Consider the following 18,514-nt stretch of genomic DNA (forward strand, 5'->3'; position numbering starts at 1 on the left):
TTGCCTATGCGGGGCAACAAAATGGTCAGAAATGGCCCTGCTTCCATTGAAACCTTCTCACACAGTTTTTTCTTTATATATATATATATGTATATGTGTGTACAAACTGTTTATGCAGAGTGCCTGCAATTCCACAAAACGCCCACTGGGGGTCACACAAGAGACATCCTTTTCCAGCATCATCTGGTCCTCTTCAGCATCCCTGTGCATCACAATCTGATGAATCTCCAATGGTTTGTCAGCATCCAGGCAAGTGTCAATGTTATCTCCCCCTCCTCCTCTCCATCTCCTCCTCCTCCCGTTATCTTCTTCACTCTGCCTTGTGCCATGTAGTTCTCCAGCCATACTGTGTCCGGAGAAGCTCTGCACATAGAGCGAGCCGGGGTGCCCCTCCAGCAGGTGACCATGGAGAAGGAGCGCAGAGCTTCCAAGCAGTACGGATCACTGGAGTCCACAGTGTGGAACCCCAAAGAGCAAGCTGCAGGTAGGTACTTGAGGGAGGGGGGTCTTCTGCAGCCCCCACACTGACCAGCCCTGTAACTGCTATCACCTGTGTAATTACTACCTGGGCACTTAGCTATACACCTACCTGTCTACCTAGCTATATACCTACCTGGACAGCTAGCTGCACACTTACCAGGGTAACAAGCTATATACCCATCTGAGCACTTACCTAAGAGCCTAGTTATCAACTTACCTGGGCACCTAACTGTCTACGTAGCTATACACCTATCTAGTTACCAGGGCACCTAGCTATACACCTACCTGAGCACTTAGCTATACACCTACCTCTTAACTTACATGGGCACCCAGCTATACACCTACCTGGGCACCTGCCTGAGCAATTAGCTATACACCTGCCTGTGCAACTAGCTATACACCTACCTGTCAACTTTCCTGGGCACCTACCTGTCTACCTAGCTATACACCTACCTAGCTACCAGGGCACCTAGCTATACACCTAGCCGTCAACTTACCTGGAGACTTAGCTGTAAACTTACCTGGGCACCTAGCTATACACCTACCTGGGCACCTGCCTGAACAATTAGCTATACACCTGCCTGGGCTACTAGCTATACACCTACCTGTCAACTTTCCTGGGCACCTAACTGTCTACCTAGCTATATACCTACTTAGCTACCGGAGCACCTAGCTATACACCTACCTCTCAACTTACATGGGCACCCAGCTATACACCTACCTGGGCACCTGCCTGAGCAATTAGCTATACACCTGCCTGTGCAACTAGCTATACACCTACCTGTCAACTTTCCTAGGTACCTACCTGTCTACCTAGCTATACACCTACCTAGCTACCAGGGCACCTACTGTAGCTATACACCTAGCCGCCAACTTACCTGGAGACTTAGCTGTAAACTTACCTGGGCACCTAACTGTCTACCTAGCTATATACCTACTTAGCTACCAGGGCACCTAGCTATACACCTAGCCGTCAACTTACCTGGAGACTTAGCTGTAAACTTACCTGGGCACCTAGCTATACACCTACCTGGGCACCTGCCTGAACAATTAGCTATATACCTACCAGAGCACCTAGCTATACACCTACCTGTCATCTTACCTGGGCACTTACCTGTCCACCTAGCTACCAGGGCACCTAGTTATACACCAACCTGTCATCTTACCTGGGCATCTACCTAGCTACCAGGGCACCTAGCTATACACCTACCTGTCATCTTACCTGGGCACCTACCTGTCCACCTAGCTATACACCTACCTATCATCTTACCTGGGCACCTACCTGTCCACCTAGCTACCAGGGCACCTAGTTATACACCAACCTGTCATCTCACCTGGGCATCTACCTAGCTACCAGGGCACCTAGTTATACATCAACCTGTCATCTCACCTGGGCATCTACCTAGCTACCAGGGCACCTAGCTATACACCAATCTGTCATCTTACCTGGGCATCTACCTAGCTACCAGGGCAACTAGCTATACACCTACCTGTCATCTTACCTGGGCACCTACCTGTCCACCTAGCTATACACCTACCTGTCATCTTACCTGGGCACCTACCTGTCCACCTAGCTATACACCTACCCGTCATCTTACCTGTCCACCTAGCTATACACCTACCTGTCATCTTACCTGGGCACCTACCTGTCCACCTAGCTATACACCTACCTGTCATCTTACCTGTCCACCTAGCTATACACCTACCTGTCATCTTACCTGGGCACCTACCTGTCCACCTAGCTATACACCTACCTGTAAACTTACCTGAGCACCTAGCTATACACCTACCTGTTAAATTACCTGTAAACTTACCTGAGCACCTAGCTATACACCTACATGTCTTCCCTGCGATACACTTACCTGGGCACCTACCTGAAAACATAGCTATACACCTACCTGTCCACTTACCTGGGCACCTACCTGAGAACATAGCTATACACCTACCTGTCCACTTACCTGGGCACCTAGTTGCATACCTACCTAAGCCCCTTCCTGAGCTGTACACTACCTGGGCACCTAGGTGCGCTCTCAGCAGCCACAGCCTTTTGCATATATATATATGTAGCTTAAATATCTCTAACAGGCACATATCAGACGTCTGCATCCCTGGGGTGTATTCACTAAACTGCGGCTATCGGAATTTAATGCATAAAGTCTGACCACACGATGAGTAGAGCAGATTGCGATATATAACATGCAGTGCGTTACGCTCCATGTTATTCTGCGTAACACAGATCAGTGCATTCACCCCCATGTGTGAGCTAAAGGAAAGTCCCACTATCAGGAAGAACTGCCATAAACTCAGATCAGGGGTGTGCAAATCTTTTTATAATTGAATGTTATTATAATCTATGTTTCAAAATTTTTGCAACCAGGTGTGAATTTCGAAAACTTGTAATTTCGTAAGCTCAAACTGTACGTCTTTGAAACCATGGAAACTGTATGCTGCTTGGAGTACAGACTGTCTGAGACTGCTCTAATGACCAAGCTGGAAGGGAAGGCAAATAACTGAGTACTAGACTGGTGATGTTTTGTTACGATTAGTCACAAGCTGTTTACAGCTTACAGATGGCTTGTTGTCACTTTCATGTCTAGCAACTCTGGTAGTGCTTTTGTTCCTGCCAAGAACACAGTGTCTGTGTGGGTTTCCTCCAGACACTCCAGGTTCCTCCAACATTTCATAAACGTGCTAATTGGCTCTCTCTTAAAGAGGAACTTTAACCCAAGATTAAACTTCAACCCAATCAGTAGCTGACACCCCCTTTCCCATGAGAAATCTCTACCTTTTCTCCAATAGATTATCAAGGGGTGTATGTGGCTGATATTGTGGTGAAACCCCTCCCACAGTGTGATGCCATGACCATGGTCCTGACAGTTTGCTGTCTGTGAACCTTGTTGCATTGTGGGAAGTAACTGCTTTTTCCAACTGCCAAGCAAGCAGCATCTCCCTCTGTCCATAGAACTCTCAGTAATGAACATTCTGTACAGATCACCTGGCAGAACTAAAGATGTCACCACCAGATACATTTTCAGAATGTACAGTCAGATCCATAAATATTGGGACATCGACACAATTCTAACATTTTTGGCTCTATACACAACCACCGTGGATTTGAAATGAAACTGACACAATGGGCTCGATTCACAAAGCGGTGATAACTCAGTTATCACGCCTAAAAGACTTTAGGCGTGATAACCTTTGCACCAGCAAAGTTATCACCGCTTTGTGCTCTAACTCGCGTGAAGTTTCCGCGCGTACGCGCGCAAAGTCCCATAGGGCTTAATGGGAGCTCCGCGCGAAGCGGGGGCCGCTGCGCGCGCGTGCAAAACTTTGCGCGCGGAAAATTCGCGCGAGTTTCTTCGTATCATGCCTAAACTGAGTTTAGGCGTGATAAAGGGGTTTTCACAGGCGTGCAAAGTGTTTGCACCGCTTTGTTAATCAAGCCCCATGTGCTTTAACTGCACACTGTCAGCTTTATTTGAGGGTATTTACATTCAAATCAGGTTCAGGAATTACAACAGTTTGCCTATGCGCCTTCCACTTGTTAAGAGACCAAAAGTAATGGGACAGAATAATAATCATAAATCAAACTTTCACTTTTTAATACTTGGTTGCAAATCCTTTGCAGTCAATTACAGCCCGAAGTCTGTAGCATGCAGCAGGATGAATTCAGAAGAGATTTTACAATGGGCAAACACTGACTTAGGCCCAGTGCACACAAATAACGTAATTTGGGCAACATTTCAGCAGAAAATAACGCAATGTGCGCAACATTTCAGCAGAAAATAATGCAATGTGCGCAACATTTCATCTGCAAAAAAAAATTATTTAATCACCTGACAGAAGTCCCCTCACGCGGCTGGCCTCTGGTGTGCAGCTCCCCCGAGATCTTCCTCCTGCAGTCTCCTGCACTGATGGAATAGCAGGGCTACAGGAAGATGGCGCCCGAAGCCCTGTACTGGAGACACAAATAGTCTCCAGTACAGGGCTTCGGACGCCATCTTCCCGTAGCCCTGCTCTGCCTGCCGGAAGACTATGCAGGCTGGAGCGGGGATGCGGGCTATGAACTGGCTCGGCGTCTATTAGACGCCGCGGCCAGTTCATGCAATAGTACGGTGGCCAAAAGCGGGACGTTTCCCAGGACCTAGCGCAGCCTGGGACAGGGGACCCCGAATCCGGGACCTGTCCCGGGTAAAGCGGGACGTATGGTCATCGTAATTAAAGGCATTCAGTTCCAGGTTAGCGTGCACTTCCTGTAGTCTGCACACAGAAAATTTACTAATCACACAACTAAACGCGCCTACTAATGTTCTTGCCAAGAAGGCAAATTGCACAAAAAACACCTACAGAATCAATCAGAAAAGCGCTCACATAACCGCTTAGCACTTGCAATTGCGCTTTGTAGTGTGAACTCTGCCTTAGAGACACAGGATCAGGAGGGCTGCCAGGCAACTGGTATTGTTTAAAAGGAAATAAATATGGCAGCCAGGGCCACCATCAGAAATTTTGGGGCCCCGCACACATCATCAAGCCTAGGTCTTCCCCCTCGGGCCACCCACTGGTAGCTGTGCCCGCCCACTAGCCACCTTACCCCTGTATCCGTGCGCAAAGTGCGCTGCGGCGAAAAATGTGCATGGTTCCAATGTTGAAGAAAACGGTATGCACCGCGTGATGTGGCAAAAAATGGGCTTGACCATGGCATGTTGTGGGTGGAGCCAAATACTAGCAAAATACAGGTAGTCCCCGGTTAACAAATGAGATAGGGACTTGTAGGTCCGTTCTTATCCTTTATCCGTTCTCTTTTGTCCCCCTCTTTTCTTCCGGTGCCTCTTTTGTCCCCCTCAATCTCAACTCAGTTTGTGCCTCTTTTTATGTCCCTCTGTGTGACCTCATGTTCCAGTCTCATCTCTTTTATCCCTGTGCCTCTTTTGTCCGTCTCTGTTCCCCCTGTGCCTCTATTATCCCCCTGTGTTATCTCTTGTCCCCTTCTGTCTCAGCTCGTCCCCCTGCCCTAGCCAGGGATAGGTGTCCCCAGTATAGGTATCCAGGGATAGGTGCCCCGGTATAGGTAGCAAGGTATAGGTTCCCCCAGTATAAGTAGCCAGCTATAGGTGGTGCCCCAGTATAGGTAGCCCGATGTAGATGCCCCCAGTAAAGATAGCCTGGTGTAGCTGGAGCCCCAGTATAGGCCAGCAAGATACAGGTGCCCCCAGTATAGGTATTAAACTATAGGTGGTACAGATGCCCATAGTATAGGTATTCAACTATACTGGGGGCAACTATACCAGGCTACCTATACAGGGGTGGTATAGGTAGCCTGGTATAGTTGCCCCCAGTATATGTAGCCTGGTATGGGTGGTGCACCAGTATAGGTAGCTAGGTATAGGTGGTGCCCCAGTATAGGTAGCTAGGTATAGGTGGTGCCCCAGTATTGGTAGCTAGGTATAGGTGGTTCCAGCCCCAGTATAGGTAGCTAGGTATAGGTGGTACCCCAGTATAGGTAGACTGGTATAGTTGCCCTCAGTATAGGTAACCTGGTATGGGTAGTGCACCAGTATAGGTTAGCCAGGTACATGTGCCCCCAGTATAGGTAGCAAGCTATAGGCACCCCAGTATAAGTAGCCAAGTATAGGTGGTGCCTAGTGTTGGGCGAACAGTGTTCGCCACTGTTCGGGTTCTGCAGAACATCACCCTGTTCGGGTGATGTTCGAGTTCGGCCGAACACCTGACGGTGCTCGGCCAAACCGTTCGGCCATATGGCCGAACTAAGAGCGCATGGCCGAACGTTCCCCGAACGTTCGGCTAGCGCTGTGATTGGCCGAACGGGTCACGTGGTTCGGACCCGAACGCGCTCTGATTGGCCGAACTGTCACGTGGTTCGGGTAAATAAATACCCGAACCACGTCATATCTCCGCCATTTGTCTGTGGGTTTAGCTTTGGGTAGGCAGGCAGGGTAGTTCGCGCTCCAGCCACGCTAGCCAGGGTCCCCCCCAGTCATTGTGTGTCGCTGCTGGGAATAGTAGTACACCGCTCGCTCAGCATTCTGTTTACTGCCACTCTGTGTACCTCGCTCAGCCACACTATATAGCATTCTGTTTACTGCCACTCTGTGTCTGCTGGGAATAGTAGTACACCGCTTGCACAGCCACACTATATAGCATTCTGTTTACTGCCACTCTGTGTACCTCGCTCAGCCACACTATATAGCATTCTGTTTACTGCCACTCTGTGTCTGCTGGGAATAGTGGTACACCGCTCGCTCAGCCACACTATATAGCATTCTGTTCACTGTTCTGTGTCTGCTTGGAATAGTGGTACACCGCTCGTTCAGCCACACTATATAGCATTCTGTGTACTGTTCTGTGTCTGCTGGGAACAGTAGTACACCGCTCGTTCAGCCACACTATATAGCATTCTGTGTACTGTTCTGTGTCTGCTGGGAACAGTAGTACACCGCTCGCTCAGCCACACTATATAGCATTCTGTTCACTGTTCTGTGTCTGCTGGGAATAGTGGTACACCGCTCGCTCAGCCACACTATATAGCATTCTGTTCACTGTTCTGTGTCTGCTGGGAATAGTGGTACACCGCTCGCTCAGCCACACTATATAGCATTCTGTTCACTGTTCTGTGTCTGCTGGGAATAGTGGTACACCGCTCGCTCAGCCACACTATATAGCATTCTGTTCACTGTTCTGTGTCTGCTGGGAATAGTGGTACACCGCTCGCTCAGCCACACTATATAGCATTCTGTTTACTGTTCTGTGTCTGCTGGGAATAGTGGTACACCGCTCGCTCAGCCACACTATATAGCATTCTGTTCACTGTTCTGTGTCTGCTGGGAATAGTGGTACACCGCTCGCTCAGCCACACTATATAGCATTCTGTTCACTGTTCTGTGTCTGCTGGGAACAGTAGTACACCGCTCGTTCAGCCACACTATATAGCATTCTGTGTACTGTTCTGTGTCTGCTGGGAACAGTAGTACACCGCTCGTTCAGCCACACTATATAGCATTCTGTGTACTGTTCTGTGTCTGCTGGGAACAGTAGTACACCGCTCGTTCAGCCACACTATATAGCATTCTGTTCACTGTTCTGTGTCTGCTGGGAATAGTGGTACACCGCTCGCTCAGCCACACTATATAGCATTCTGTTCACTGTTCTGTGTCTGCTGGGAATAGTGGTACACCGCTCACCCGTCACTGTATAGCATTGTGCTCTGTGTCGCTGCTGGGAATAGTGGTACTGTATAGCATTTCTGTACTGCCACTGTACTGCTGCCAGTCAGCGTGTACTGTAAGGATAAGTGAAATGAGGAAGAAATCCGGTGAAAGAGGGAGGGGCAAGGGAAGAGGTGTTTCCCCTGACGGTTCACGTACAGGCCACAGGGGAGCACCCAAGAAAACCCACTCAATACCACCCATGTTGTCCAGGACAACAACCCTCACAAATCCAAAAGAACAGGACCAGATAATTACTTGGATGACCTCTCAAGCGTCCAGCAGTGGGTTAAGCAGCACCAGCACATCACGCACGAGGTCCGAGTCCTCAGCCAGTTACAAGGAGCCAGTGGGCACAAAGCTGACACAACCGGCAGCGACACCACGCACACAACTGCCAGATAACCAGTCCGATGAATTACCTCAGGACACAATGGGGTATTCGCAGGAGCTATTCCCAGCCCAACAAACTTCCACCTTTCAAAGGTCAATGGAGGAACAGCCAGAAATGTTGTGCCTGGATTCACAACCGTTAACTGTGGGAAATGTACCGCGCACTGAAATACGAGGCGAGTCCGAAGAGGACTCGGAAACCCAAATCCCAGAGCAATTTGGGCAGGAGGGGTTGCAATTGCAGGAGGTCGGCCGACAAGATCTGGAAGACGACGTTGGAGTGTGCTGCGCAGAGGTTGTTGTGGGGAGCTCTACTCCACGGCGGTGGCCCACAATGACATATGACGAGTTTGAGGAGATGGAAGAGGAGGGTATGGACAATGTGGACAGAGACCCAGATTTTGTTTGTGAACGAGAACATCGCCGTCGTAGCAGCAGCACAGATGAGTCTGTTGAAGAACACACTGCTGCACGAGTTCGCCTTGTGCCACAAGGTAGGCGGCGCGCAATTTCAGGCACCACAAGCGTGGAAGTTCAAGTGAGAGGCAAAAGAGGAGCAAACAGAAATCGCCAGCAAGGAGGCAGGTGCTCCAAAGTCTGGGCTTTCTTTGAAGACTGCACTGAGGATGTTACCATGGCGATTTGCAAGGTGTGCAAGACCCGCCTGAGCAGGGGGAAAAATATTAACAACCTCTCCACCACCAGCATGAGCCGTCACATGCTATCCAAACATCCCACTCTTTGGGCAAACGCGTCAGGACAGGGTACCAGAAACAACACTGCCTCCCTTGGGTTCACCAGACCCGCCTCAGCAGCAGCAGTAGCCCAGCCATTGCGTGGTTCACAACATTCACAAACATCAGACGACGCTGACACTGTCACTTTCCGGAGTAGTGCTCTTGAGGTCTCCCAGTGTTCATCAAACACAACAACCAACAGCCCTTCCGTGTGCAGCGCTACGGTTCAGTTGTCTGTGTCGGAGATGTTTGAGCGCAAGAGGAAATTGCCAGCAAATGACCCCCGGGCCGTGGCAGTAACAGCCAGCATAGCCAAGCTTCTGGCCTGCGAAATGCTGCCATATCGATTGGTGGAGACAAACAGCTTCAAGGGCATGATGTCAGTGGCCATCCCACGTTACGTGGTTCCCAGCCGCTACCACTTTGCACGCTCTGCAGTGCCTGAGTTGCATGAGCACGTGGTCAGCAAAATAACCCGAAGCTTGAAGAATGCCGTTGCCTGCAAGGTTCACCTCACCACTGACACCTGGACGAGTGCGTTCGGCCAGGGTCGATACATCTCCCTTACCGCGCACTGGGTGAACCTTGTGGAGCCTGGCAGCGATTCCTCACCTGCTACGGCACGGGTGTTGCCCACGCCACAAACAGCTGCACCGCCGTCCCTCCCACTGGATAACAGCAGCACCTACCTCTCTGACTCCTTCTCCTCCAACGCATCTCAAAGCTGTACCTCATCCGGAAACGCTAACCCAGCAGCAGTAGGATCGTGGAAGCAGTGCAGCACAGCTGTTGGCATGCGTCAGCAAGCGTTGCTGAAGCTAATCTGCCTTGGGGATAAGCAGCACACAGGGGAGGAAATTTGGAGGGGAATAAAGGAACAGACGGATTTGTGGCTGGCACCGCTGGACCTGAAACCGGGCATGGTTGTGTGTGATAATGGGAGTAATCTCATTCGCGCTTTAAGGTTGGCTAAGCTGACACACATCCCTTGCCTGGCGCACGTGATGAACCTAGTAGTTCAGCGGTTCCTGAGGACATACCCAGGCGTGCCCGATCTGCTGTTGAAGGTGCGTCGAGTGTCCAAACATTGTAGAAATTCCAGTACTGCTTCGGGGGCACTCGCCAAGATGCAGGAGCGCTTCAATCTCCCCCACCATCGCTTGCTGTGTGATGTCCCTACGCGCTGGAATTCTACGCTGCACATGCTAGCCCGCTTTTGCGAGCAGAAGAGTGCAGTGGTCCAGTACATGACGGCGCAGTACCGAGGCGCATCCGGCCAGCTGCCAAGCTTCTGTGGATCCGATTGGGCCAACATGTTGGACCTCTGCCAAGTCCTCCAAAATTTTGAGCAATCCACGTTGCTTGTGAGCAGTGACAACTCTTCAGTCAGCATTACCATACCACTGCTGTGTTTACTGAAGAGGTCGATGTTAAAAATCAAGGAAACAGCTGTCATGATGCAACTGGGGGAATCTGAAGGAGAAAACGATCAGCGTGATGGTACCAACATCAGGCCATCCGCCTCAGGGAACGCTGGCCCCAGCAGCTATGACGAAGAAGAGGAGGAGGAACAGCTGGAGTTGGAGCAGGAATTTCATGCCACCACTGACGAGGGCCAGAGCGGTGCACGTTGGACTTCCACAATTCAACGCGAATGGTCAGCAGAAGCAGACCAGGAGGAAGGTGACGACTATGATGCATCACAACAACTATCACAACGCTCACAAGAGGATGATGAGGATTCTGGTAGGACTCTGGCACACATGGCTCAATTCATGCTAGACTGCATTGAACGTGACCCACGCATTGTGCGCATTCTGGACAACACCAATTACTGGGTTTATACCCTTCTGGATCCACGGTACAAACACAATGTTCCAAAACTGCTTGAAGAAAGAGTCAGACAGGTCAAAATGGAAGAATACCAGCAGGCCCTTGTGGAGACTTTAGAGAGGAGATTGACATCCTCCCCCTCCTCTAGCCAGTTGTACGCAGACAGACTGACTTCCGCAAACCCAGGACGACCAGGAGGGCAGCAAACAACGCAAGCCGCAGCTAGTACCCAAAAGGGAATGGTATCGGCAGTGTCCTTGGAGTGGGAAAATTTTCTGACACCCATGCAGCCGCAGCCCACTGAACAGCAAGCGTGCAGATCCACCTCCAACACCGATCGCCTGGAGAAGATGGTCAAGGACTACATGTCAGATGGCGTAGCTGTGTCGAACCATCCATCTGCACCCTTCAACTATTGGGTATCGAAGCTAGACACCTGGCACGAACTGGCAATGTACGCAATAGAGGTGCTGGCTTGCCCGGCAGCCAGCGTTATGTCGGAACGCTGTTTCAGTGCTGCCGGAGGCATCGTCACAGATCGGCGTATCCGCCTCTCTACAGACAATGCAGACCGTCTGACTCAAATTAAAATGAATCAATCCTGGATTGGAAATGACTACGCAACACTCCAGGACCCCAACCAAGTAACATGACCAATGAACATCTGGGATGGTGTTGCGTTTCCGGGCCCTGTTTATTGAACCTCTCATCTGTATTACATTTATGACTGCATGGCGGCAAAAAGCATTGCTGCTATATCCGCACGCTTTTTGTCCACATGCAAGGCCTGGGTTGTTGTGTCTCACAAAGCGTGGCCTTCTCCTCCTGCGCCTGCTCCTGTTCCATCACGTCTGCTGCTGCTGGGTTAGCGTTGCCGCGTGGTCCCTGTTTATTGAACCACTTATCTTTATTACATTTATGACTGCATGGCGGTACAAAGCATGCTATCCGCACGCTTCTTGCCCTCATGCAAGGCCTGGGTTGTTGTGTCTCACAAAGCGTGGCCTTCTCCTCCTGCGCCTCCTCCTGTTCCATCACGTCTGCTGCTGCTGGGTTAGCGTTGCCGCGTGGTCCCTGTTTATTGAACCACTTATCTTTATTACATTTATGACTGCATGGCCGTACAAAGCCTGCTATCCGCACGCTTCTTGCCCTCATGCAAGGCCTGGGTTGTTGTGTCTCACAAAGCGTGGCCTTCTCCTCCTGCGCCTGCTCCTGTTCCATCACGTCTGCTGCTGCTGGGTTAGCGTTGCCGCGTGGTCCCTGTTTATTGAACCACTTATCTTTATTACATTTATGACTGCATGGCGGTACAAAGCCTGCTATCCGCACGCTTCTTGCCCTCATGCAAGGCCTGGGTTGTTGTGTCTCACAAAGCGTGGCCTTCTCCTCCTGCGCCTGCTCCTGTTCCATCACGTCTGCTGCTGCTGGGTTAGCGTTGCCGCGTGGTCCCTGTTTATTGAACCACTTATCTTTATTACATTTATGACTGCATGGCGGTACAAAGCCTGCTATCCGCACGCTTCTTGCCCTCATGCAAGGCCGGGGTTGTTGTGTCTCACAAAGCGTGGCCTTCTTCTCCTCCTGCGCCACCCTCCTCCTGTTCCATCACGTGTGCTGCTGCTGGGTTAGCGTTACCGGTCCCTTTTCCTGGAACCTCTTATATGTATTACATTTATGACTGCATGCCGACAAAAAACATGTTACCTGTGCAAAGAAAACAGACATTTCCCGCATTTAAAAGACAGTTTTCCCTTTGAAACTTTAAAATCGATTTTCTCAAAAACTATAAGCTCTTTTTGCTAATTTTTTTTTCCTCTTGTACCCACTCCCAAGGTGCACATACCCTGCAAATTTGGGGTATGTAGCATGTAAGGAGGCTTTACAAACCACAAAAGTTCGGGTCCCCATTGACTTCCATTATGTTCGGAGTTCGGGTCGAACACCCGAACATCGCGGCCATGTTCGGCCTGTTCGGCCCGAACCCGAACATCTAGATGTTCGCCCAACACTAGTGGTGCCCCAGTATAGGTAGCCAGGTATAGGTGGTGCCCCAGTATAGGTAGCTAGGTATAGGTGGTGCCCCAGTATAGGTAGCTAGGTATAGGTGGTTCCAGCCCCAGTATAGGTAGCCAGGTATATGTGGTGGCCCAGTATAGGTAGCCTGTAGCCAGATATAGGTGGTGTGCCCCAGTATAGAAAGTTTGCTGTAGCGGGCTCACTCATCTGCTCCCCACGTTCAAGCGCTGATGTCACTCTTCTCTCAGTGCTGGGACACGGTGTGCCACAGGCCCGTAGCCAGCACATGTGGCCCTTCCAGCGTTTGGGGGGGGCCAGGGCCCCCAGAAGCCCTGGGCCCCTCACTGCAGTGTCACTTGTCCCCCCCTGATGGCTGCCCTGATGGCAGGCCCAATATCCCTCCCACCTCAGGTTCCCTGTAGGAGACTATTTAATGGCTTCCAGTTACAAAACCATCTGTGTAGTGATGATGTATTATATAGATTTTTGCACGACGGCCCCATTTACACTGGGAAGCGCAAAACACTAGGAAAATCACTTGCATTCTGCAAAGCCAATTTCCTGTGATTTTTCACTGCGATTTTGGAACAATTGCGTTTTGTGATTCTTTAACATTGAAATGCAATTGCTAAAATCGCAAAAAAAAATGCCGCATGCAGCACATATGCGATTTCAGCAAATGGCTTATCGCTGGGGATTGCTACAGTGTGAACACTACCAATGATTTGCATTGCCATAGTGCTTTTTCAAGTGCTAAGGATGTACAGACTGAAATTGCTAGTAAAGCGCTCCAGTGTGAATGAGGCCTCCGGCAGAGTGATCAGAATCAGAAGTGTTTCAGGTCTGGCCTCATAATATCTACACAATCGGGCTCCTCTGTGTTAAATATGCGCAGTTAGATCAATGTCGTTATTTCCAGGGGGCGGGGGAGATCAGCCGCGATTAAACAAGACATACGGCTGAATTTCCGCAGCAGCATATTAAACCCGCCGCTGCTTGGGGCTCTACAACACTGATTCCGCATGTAGGGGGGGAGGGGCCGCTGCCTTTCAGTGCAGCGAGGGGTTAATCACCCTGCAGCCAGGCATCCCATTCATGAAACGCCACGGCAACTGCGATTGCTTTTTATGAATGAACGCCGGGCTCAGCAGGGGAAACCACAGCTACACGGAAACTCAAATCATGCAGTTCCTATTTTGTGAGGCCAGCAAGGTGTTTGCTGCAACCCCCCCCCCCCCCATCAACCCCCCCCCCCCCCCCCCCCCCGCAGCTCCCCTCTCCCCCATCCAAACCCCCACAGCCCCCCTATACAGAGGTAGCAAATATTCACTTATTTGTTATTAGCCACTCGCTATTTGTTATATACACTGCACCATTTCACTGTGAAATCTTCAATAAAAATATAATATATATTTAATACAACCTCCTCTTATATGAATGGCAGGGGTGTAACTAGAAAAGAGCAGCCCTAGCGATCTCAGGGGGCCCAGAGCTGTGGGGGGGGGGGGGGGGGGTGGCTGAATCTCAGTTTGGCTGGGAGCAGAGAGGGTGCGCACTTAAATCTGCCAGAGATTGGAAAGTGCACACCAAATCACACTGAGGCCTGGAACCCACTAGAAAGCGCAAAACGCTATCGCAATCGCTAGCGATTTGTGATAGCGTTTTGCAAGCGATTTCCCGGCTCCTATACAATTCATTAGAATGGAAAGGCTCCCAAAATGCTGCATGTCCTGCGATTGCAATTTCCTTAATCGCTATCGTTCTAGTGGAATCTGCCCCATCCATTTACATTGGCAGAGCGTTTAGGGAAATCGCTAGTGATTGAAAGCGCTCCCTAAACGCTCAAAAAAAACCTCTAGTGGGTTCCAGGCCTGAGAGCCCTTTTCCGGTGAGAGTGATTTGCTTCAAATACTAGCGATTTTTCGGTAGTGTTGCTACTTTAAAATAGGAATTGTGAAAAGTATTTTCCAATTTCCACTATAGCGATTCAATCCACCGCAAAGCGCAATTGTTTTTTTGGAGAGTTTTTACCTTCAATTGTGCTTCACTGTTAAAAGATAAAAGCGCGACCGCATAACAAAATTGATGAAGAATGGCAAACGGGCGTTTCTAGGATCCTAAGAGATTCGGGACACTTTTGGGCACACTGGCTGAAAAATGGGTGTGGCCATGCACCAACATGTGGGTGTGGCCATGGGTGGAGCCATATTTACATGAACTTAACAGCAGTCTAGGTAGGCCTGCTCAGCAAAATAGTGGATGAAGCTCCCACATCACCCCTTGAACTCCCTCCTCAAAATCCCCCAAAATGCAGCATATCACATACAGGGTCGGACTGGGACACTAAGGGCCCACCAAGGAAGTTTCAGCCTGGGGCCCACCCCCTTTCCTCCTCCTCCCCCCCCTCTTTCCCCCCTCCCTCCCCCCCCCCCCCCCCCCCATGAATTTATGGTAGGGAATAGATTGTAAGCAATTTTGAGGACAGTCTCCAATAGGTATATGTCCACATGCGCGCCGCAGCAAAAATAAATGAGTGTCACCACGCACTGGAACATCGGCGTGGTCATGATGGGTCATGGGCAGACTTAAAAAAAAAAAAAAAAACCACACACACAAATATGTAGCAGTGTTATTTATAGACATTAGGTCCGACCAGATACATTTTAGATAAAAATAATCAAGTAGTTATATGCCTCATGATAATTCATCAAGTAGTCAAATGACAGCAGAATTTCTGACAAAATGCAATAAGATTGGCGGCAGATACTCCCACAAAATGCAGCCAGGTTGGCGGCAGATACCCCCACAAAATGCAGACTCACAGCAGGCACACCGCAACCAGACAGCAACTCCCCCCTGACTGAGTCCTGCCTCTTTGGCCTCCAGGCTCCAGCCAGGCCACACCAACCAACAGACTCCAGGCCTGGCAGGCCACACACCAACCAACAACCCACCGTCCCTCCCTGGTCTGGTGATCCCTCCCTGGCTGGCTCCCTCTCCACTCTCCTGGGCTGGCTGTGGCTGGGCCTGGACTCAGTGGGCTGAGTGAGCCCCCCCCTCCCCATCCCACCCCCCCCCCCCAACACTAGACACACAGTCACACACAATTTGTGACACAAAGGACAGGAGCCCACCGTGTGTGCAGGGCAGCTGAGCCTGACTGGCAGCATGGCAGGTCCCACCGGGCGCCGCGTCAGACAGTGTGTGGCTGCGAGCGGCTGCCTCTCCCTCAGGGTCCTCCTCAGAGACTGTCCAGGCGTTCCCCCTGTGGCGTCTCTAGCCAGGCCTCTGTCGGTCTGTCTGGCGCCAGGCGGTGGCGTGATTCGATACGGGAGGCGGAGATTGTCGCCGAAATGCTGATGCGGCTGCCTCAGCCTCTTCTTATGGGCCTCCGGCGGTGCGCAGGCTAGAGTGATGACGTCACTGGTGCAGGCCCGGCCACCCTGATAGGAGAGAGGGGGCCCTCTCTGGTCATGTGACTGTGACGTCACAGTTGTTAAAGGGGGCCCACCGAATTTTTACTCGGTAGTTCGGTGGGTCAGTATGAGCCTGATCACATACCGTAAATAGGCAGTGTAGCATGCCCCCATAGAAGAACAACAGCTCCCTGCTCTGTATGATGGTGGGGACATACAAGCTGCTGCGAGAAGTGCCAGCCTGGGTTTAGTAGCAGAACTCTTAGGTCCTGTAAGTTTTTTTTTTTCATGCACACATTCAGAATCACAAACAGGAATGTTCTCCCTCTGCGCTATCAGATTTATTACTGGTCTGTTCAGCTCTTAAAGACCTGAGACCTGTTAAATTTATGGTTTGTTTTGTTTTTTCCCTAGGGAATGACCACAGCATTCTCTGTGCTACAGTTTAACTCTTTCCTGACTCATTTTAGAAGAGCATTGTACTTTGCTAGCTAGCTATCCGTGAAACAGGATGGCAATTATATTACAGTTATTTTTATTTGCAAAACAAACTATGTATCTCCTGATGCTGAATGTATATATAGTTGTGTGCTCTAACATCTTGTTACTATAATGTCTACAAACGTATACAAAGTCTGAAGAAGCCAAAGGCTCACTGTTTTTATTTACAATTAGCTTATAAATGTTATCATTCTGTTTAAAAACTTAAAAACTTCCTACTGACTCATTAAGATCTGTCCTTCCTTGCCTTGCCCTAAGTACTATATTCTCACTTTAAAGCACATCTATGTCAGCGTGTGTAGTTGTAGATCTTTTACTTACATGTTCTCTGTTTTGGATGAGCTTTTTTCAATAGCGCTGCCCTGTCACCTGTTTGTGGCTCCGACTGCAGCCAGTCGCACAGAGGACAAAGAAGTAGCACATGCTCTGTCTACTCACACTCCTTGCAATATCGCACTCCTGCCCAGATGTGCACAGCAGCCGAGGCCGGGAATGTATTGGGCATGACTACATAAGTGCTGCTTATACATGAGCGTAATTTGGGTGTTGTGCATTCAGGGAAGAGTGCAAAATTACAGGGAGTGGACAGAGCATGCACTGCTTCTTTGCCGCATGAGGGGCAGAGCAGCAAAATGGAGGGGAGCCCATTCAAACCAGCAAGTGCCACTCAGAGGGTTGGACAGGTTGAGGGGAGGAGTTTGGTGACACCTGGCCTAGGGCACTTGGAAGTACAAATCCGGCCCTGTCTAATGTATCAATCGAGCATGCTGGAAAATCTTGGACCGATCAGGTGTATGACTGGAACGGTGTGCGGTATTAGGCCGAACGGTGAACACAACGGAACCCCCGGCTGTTGACATCACACACGCACTACGTGTTACACACGGCAGCCACGTAGGCTGCAAATGGAGGAAACAGGAGCAGCTGGAAACTGCCGGTGGCCGGACAGGTGAGAAATTTAATCCAAGGGCACTGGAAGGAGGGGGCACATTTACATTTGGGGGGACAGTGGCAGAAGCAGCCCCACAAGGCAATTTCACGCAAAATGAATCAGGAATTGGCCTGCGGTATATGGGCAGCAAACAGATCACTCACCAATCACATTCGATCAGAGAGATCTGTCTCTTGGTCAATCTGCCCATACATCGCTATATCTATGGGCAACTTTAAAGGACACCCGTGGCAAAAATAAACTAATGAAATAGACAATTGTATCTATCTTCCTTCTCCTAAAAATGACTTTTTAAGATATTGCACCGTTTTAGTTTATGTTTAAATCTACGTTTTACTGTTTTATTGCTCAATGACACATTCATTGAAGGATGCCAGAGCTAAAATGAGCTATTGACCCTTTATCTCTTTCCTGCACTCAGAAGCTATTTTCTGCTAGGAAAGTGTTTTATAGTTGTATTTCTTATCAGTGAGGGTCACACTGTAGTCACTTCCTGTCTGAGTCAGCCACTTACATACTTGATGTTTAACTCTTTCAGGCAGAGAAAGAAAAAAAGGAACACAGCATAGCCATTTGTGCGCTAGGCACTGTACATACACATGTCTATCTCATCATGTCACATGTCACCTCGGGTATCCTTTAAGAGTGCTTTAGTGATATATTGTTAAATATTTTTACACAAACTCAAACACAATGTCATGAAGCCATACTCGTCAGCCATCCATGTTTTTCCATTTCTGTTCTTTCCCAGCTGAAGACGTCATCTCCATGGCAGATTCCACGACCACAGTAGACGACATAGAAGATGAGCTGTTTAAGATTGAGCGGATCCGTGAGATTCTGGTCAGGAGAGAGTCTGAACTTCGATACATGTGAGTAACATTCCACTTCCAAGGAGAGTCTGGGTCATTCATAATAATCATTAAAAAAAAGATGATCAATGTATGGTGGAGAGTG

General features: G+C 49.7%; 1 protein-coding gene across 1 annotated transcript in view; it reads left to right on the forward strand.

Annotated features, from left to right (window-relative positions):
• Positions 1-355: 355 nt before the first annotated feature.
• Positions 356-18,514, forward strand: part of LOC137542581 (bMERB domain-containing protein 1-like) — a 42,720-nt gene continuing 24,561 nt past the window's right edge. The window contains exons 1-2 of the mRNA XM_068264610.1: positions 356-484; positions 18,309-18,429. Coding sequence (XP_068120711.1) covers positions 406-484; positions 18,309-18,429 — 200 coding nt within the window. The 5' untranslated portion in view covers positions 356-405. The remainder of the gene's footprint in view (positions 485-18,308; positions 18,430-18,514) is intronic.

This window comes from Hyperolius riggenbachi, chromosome 12 (genome assembly GCF_040937935.1).
Source record: "Hyperolius riggenbachi isolate aHypRig1 chromosome 12, aHypRig1.pri, whole genome shotgun sequence".
Classification (NCBI taxonomy): domain Eukaryota; kingdom Metazoa; phylum Chordata; class Amphibia; order Anura; family Hyperoliidae; genus Hyperolius; species Hyperolius riggenbachi.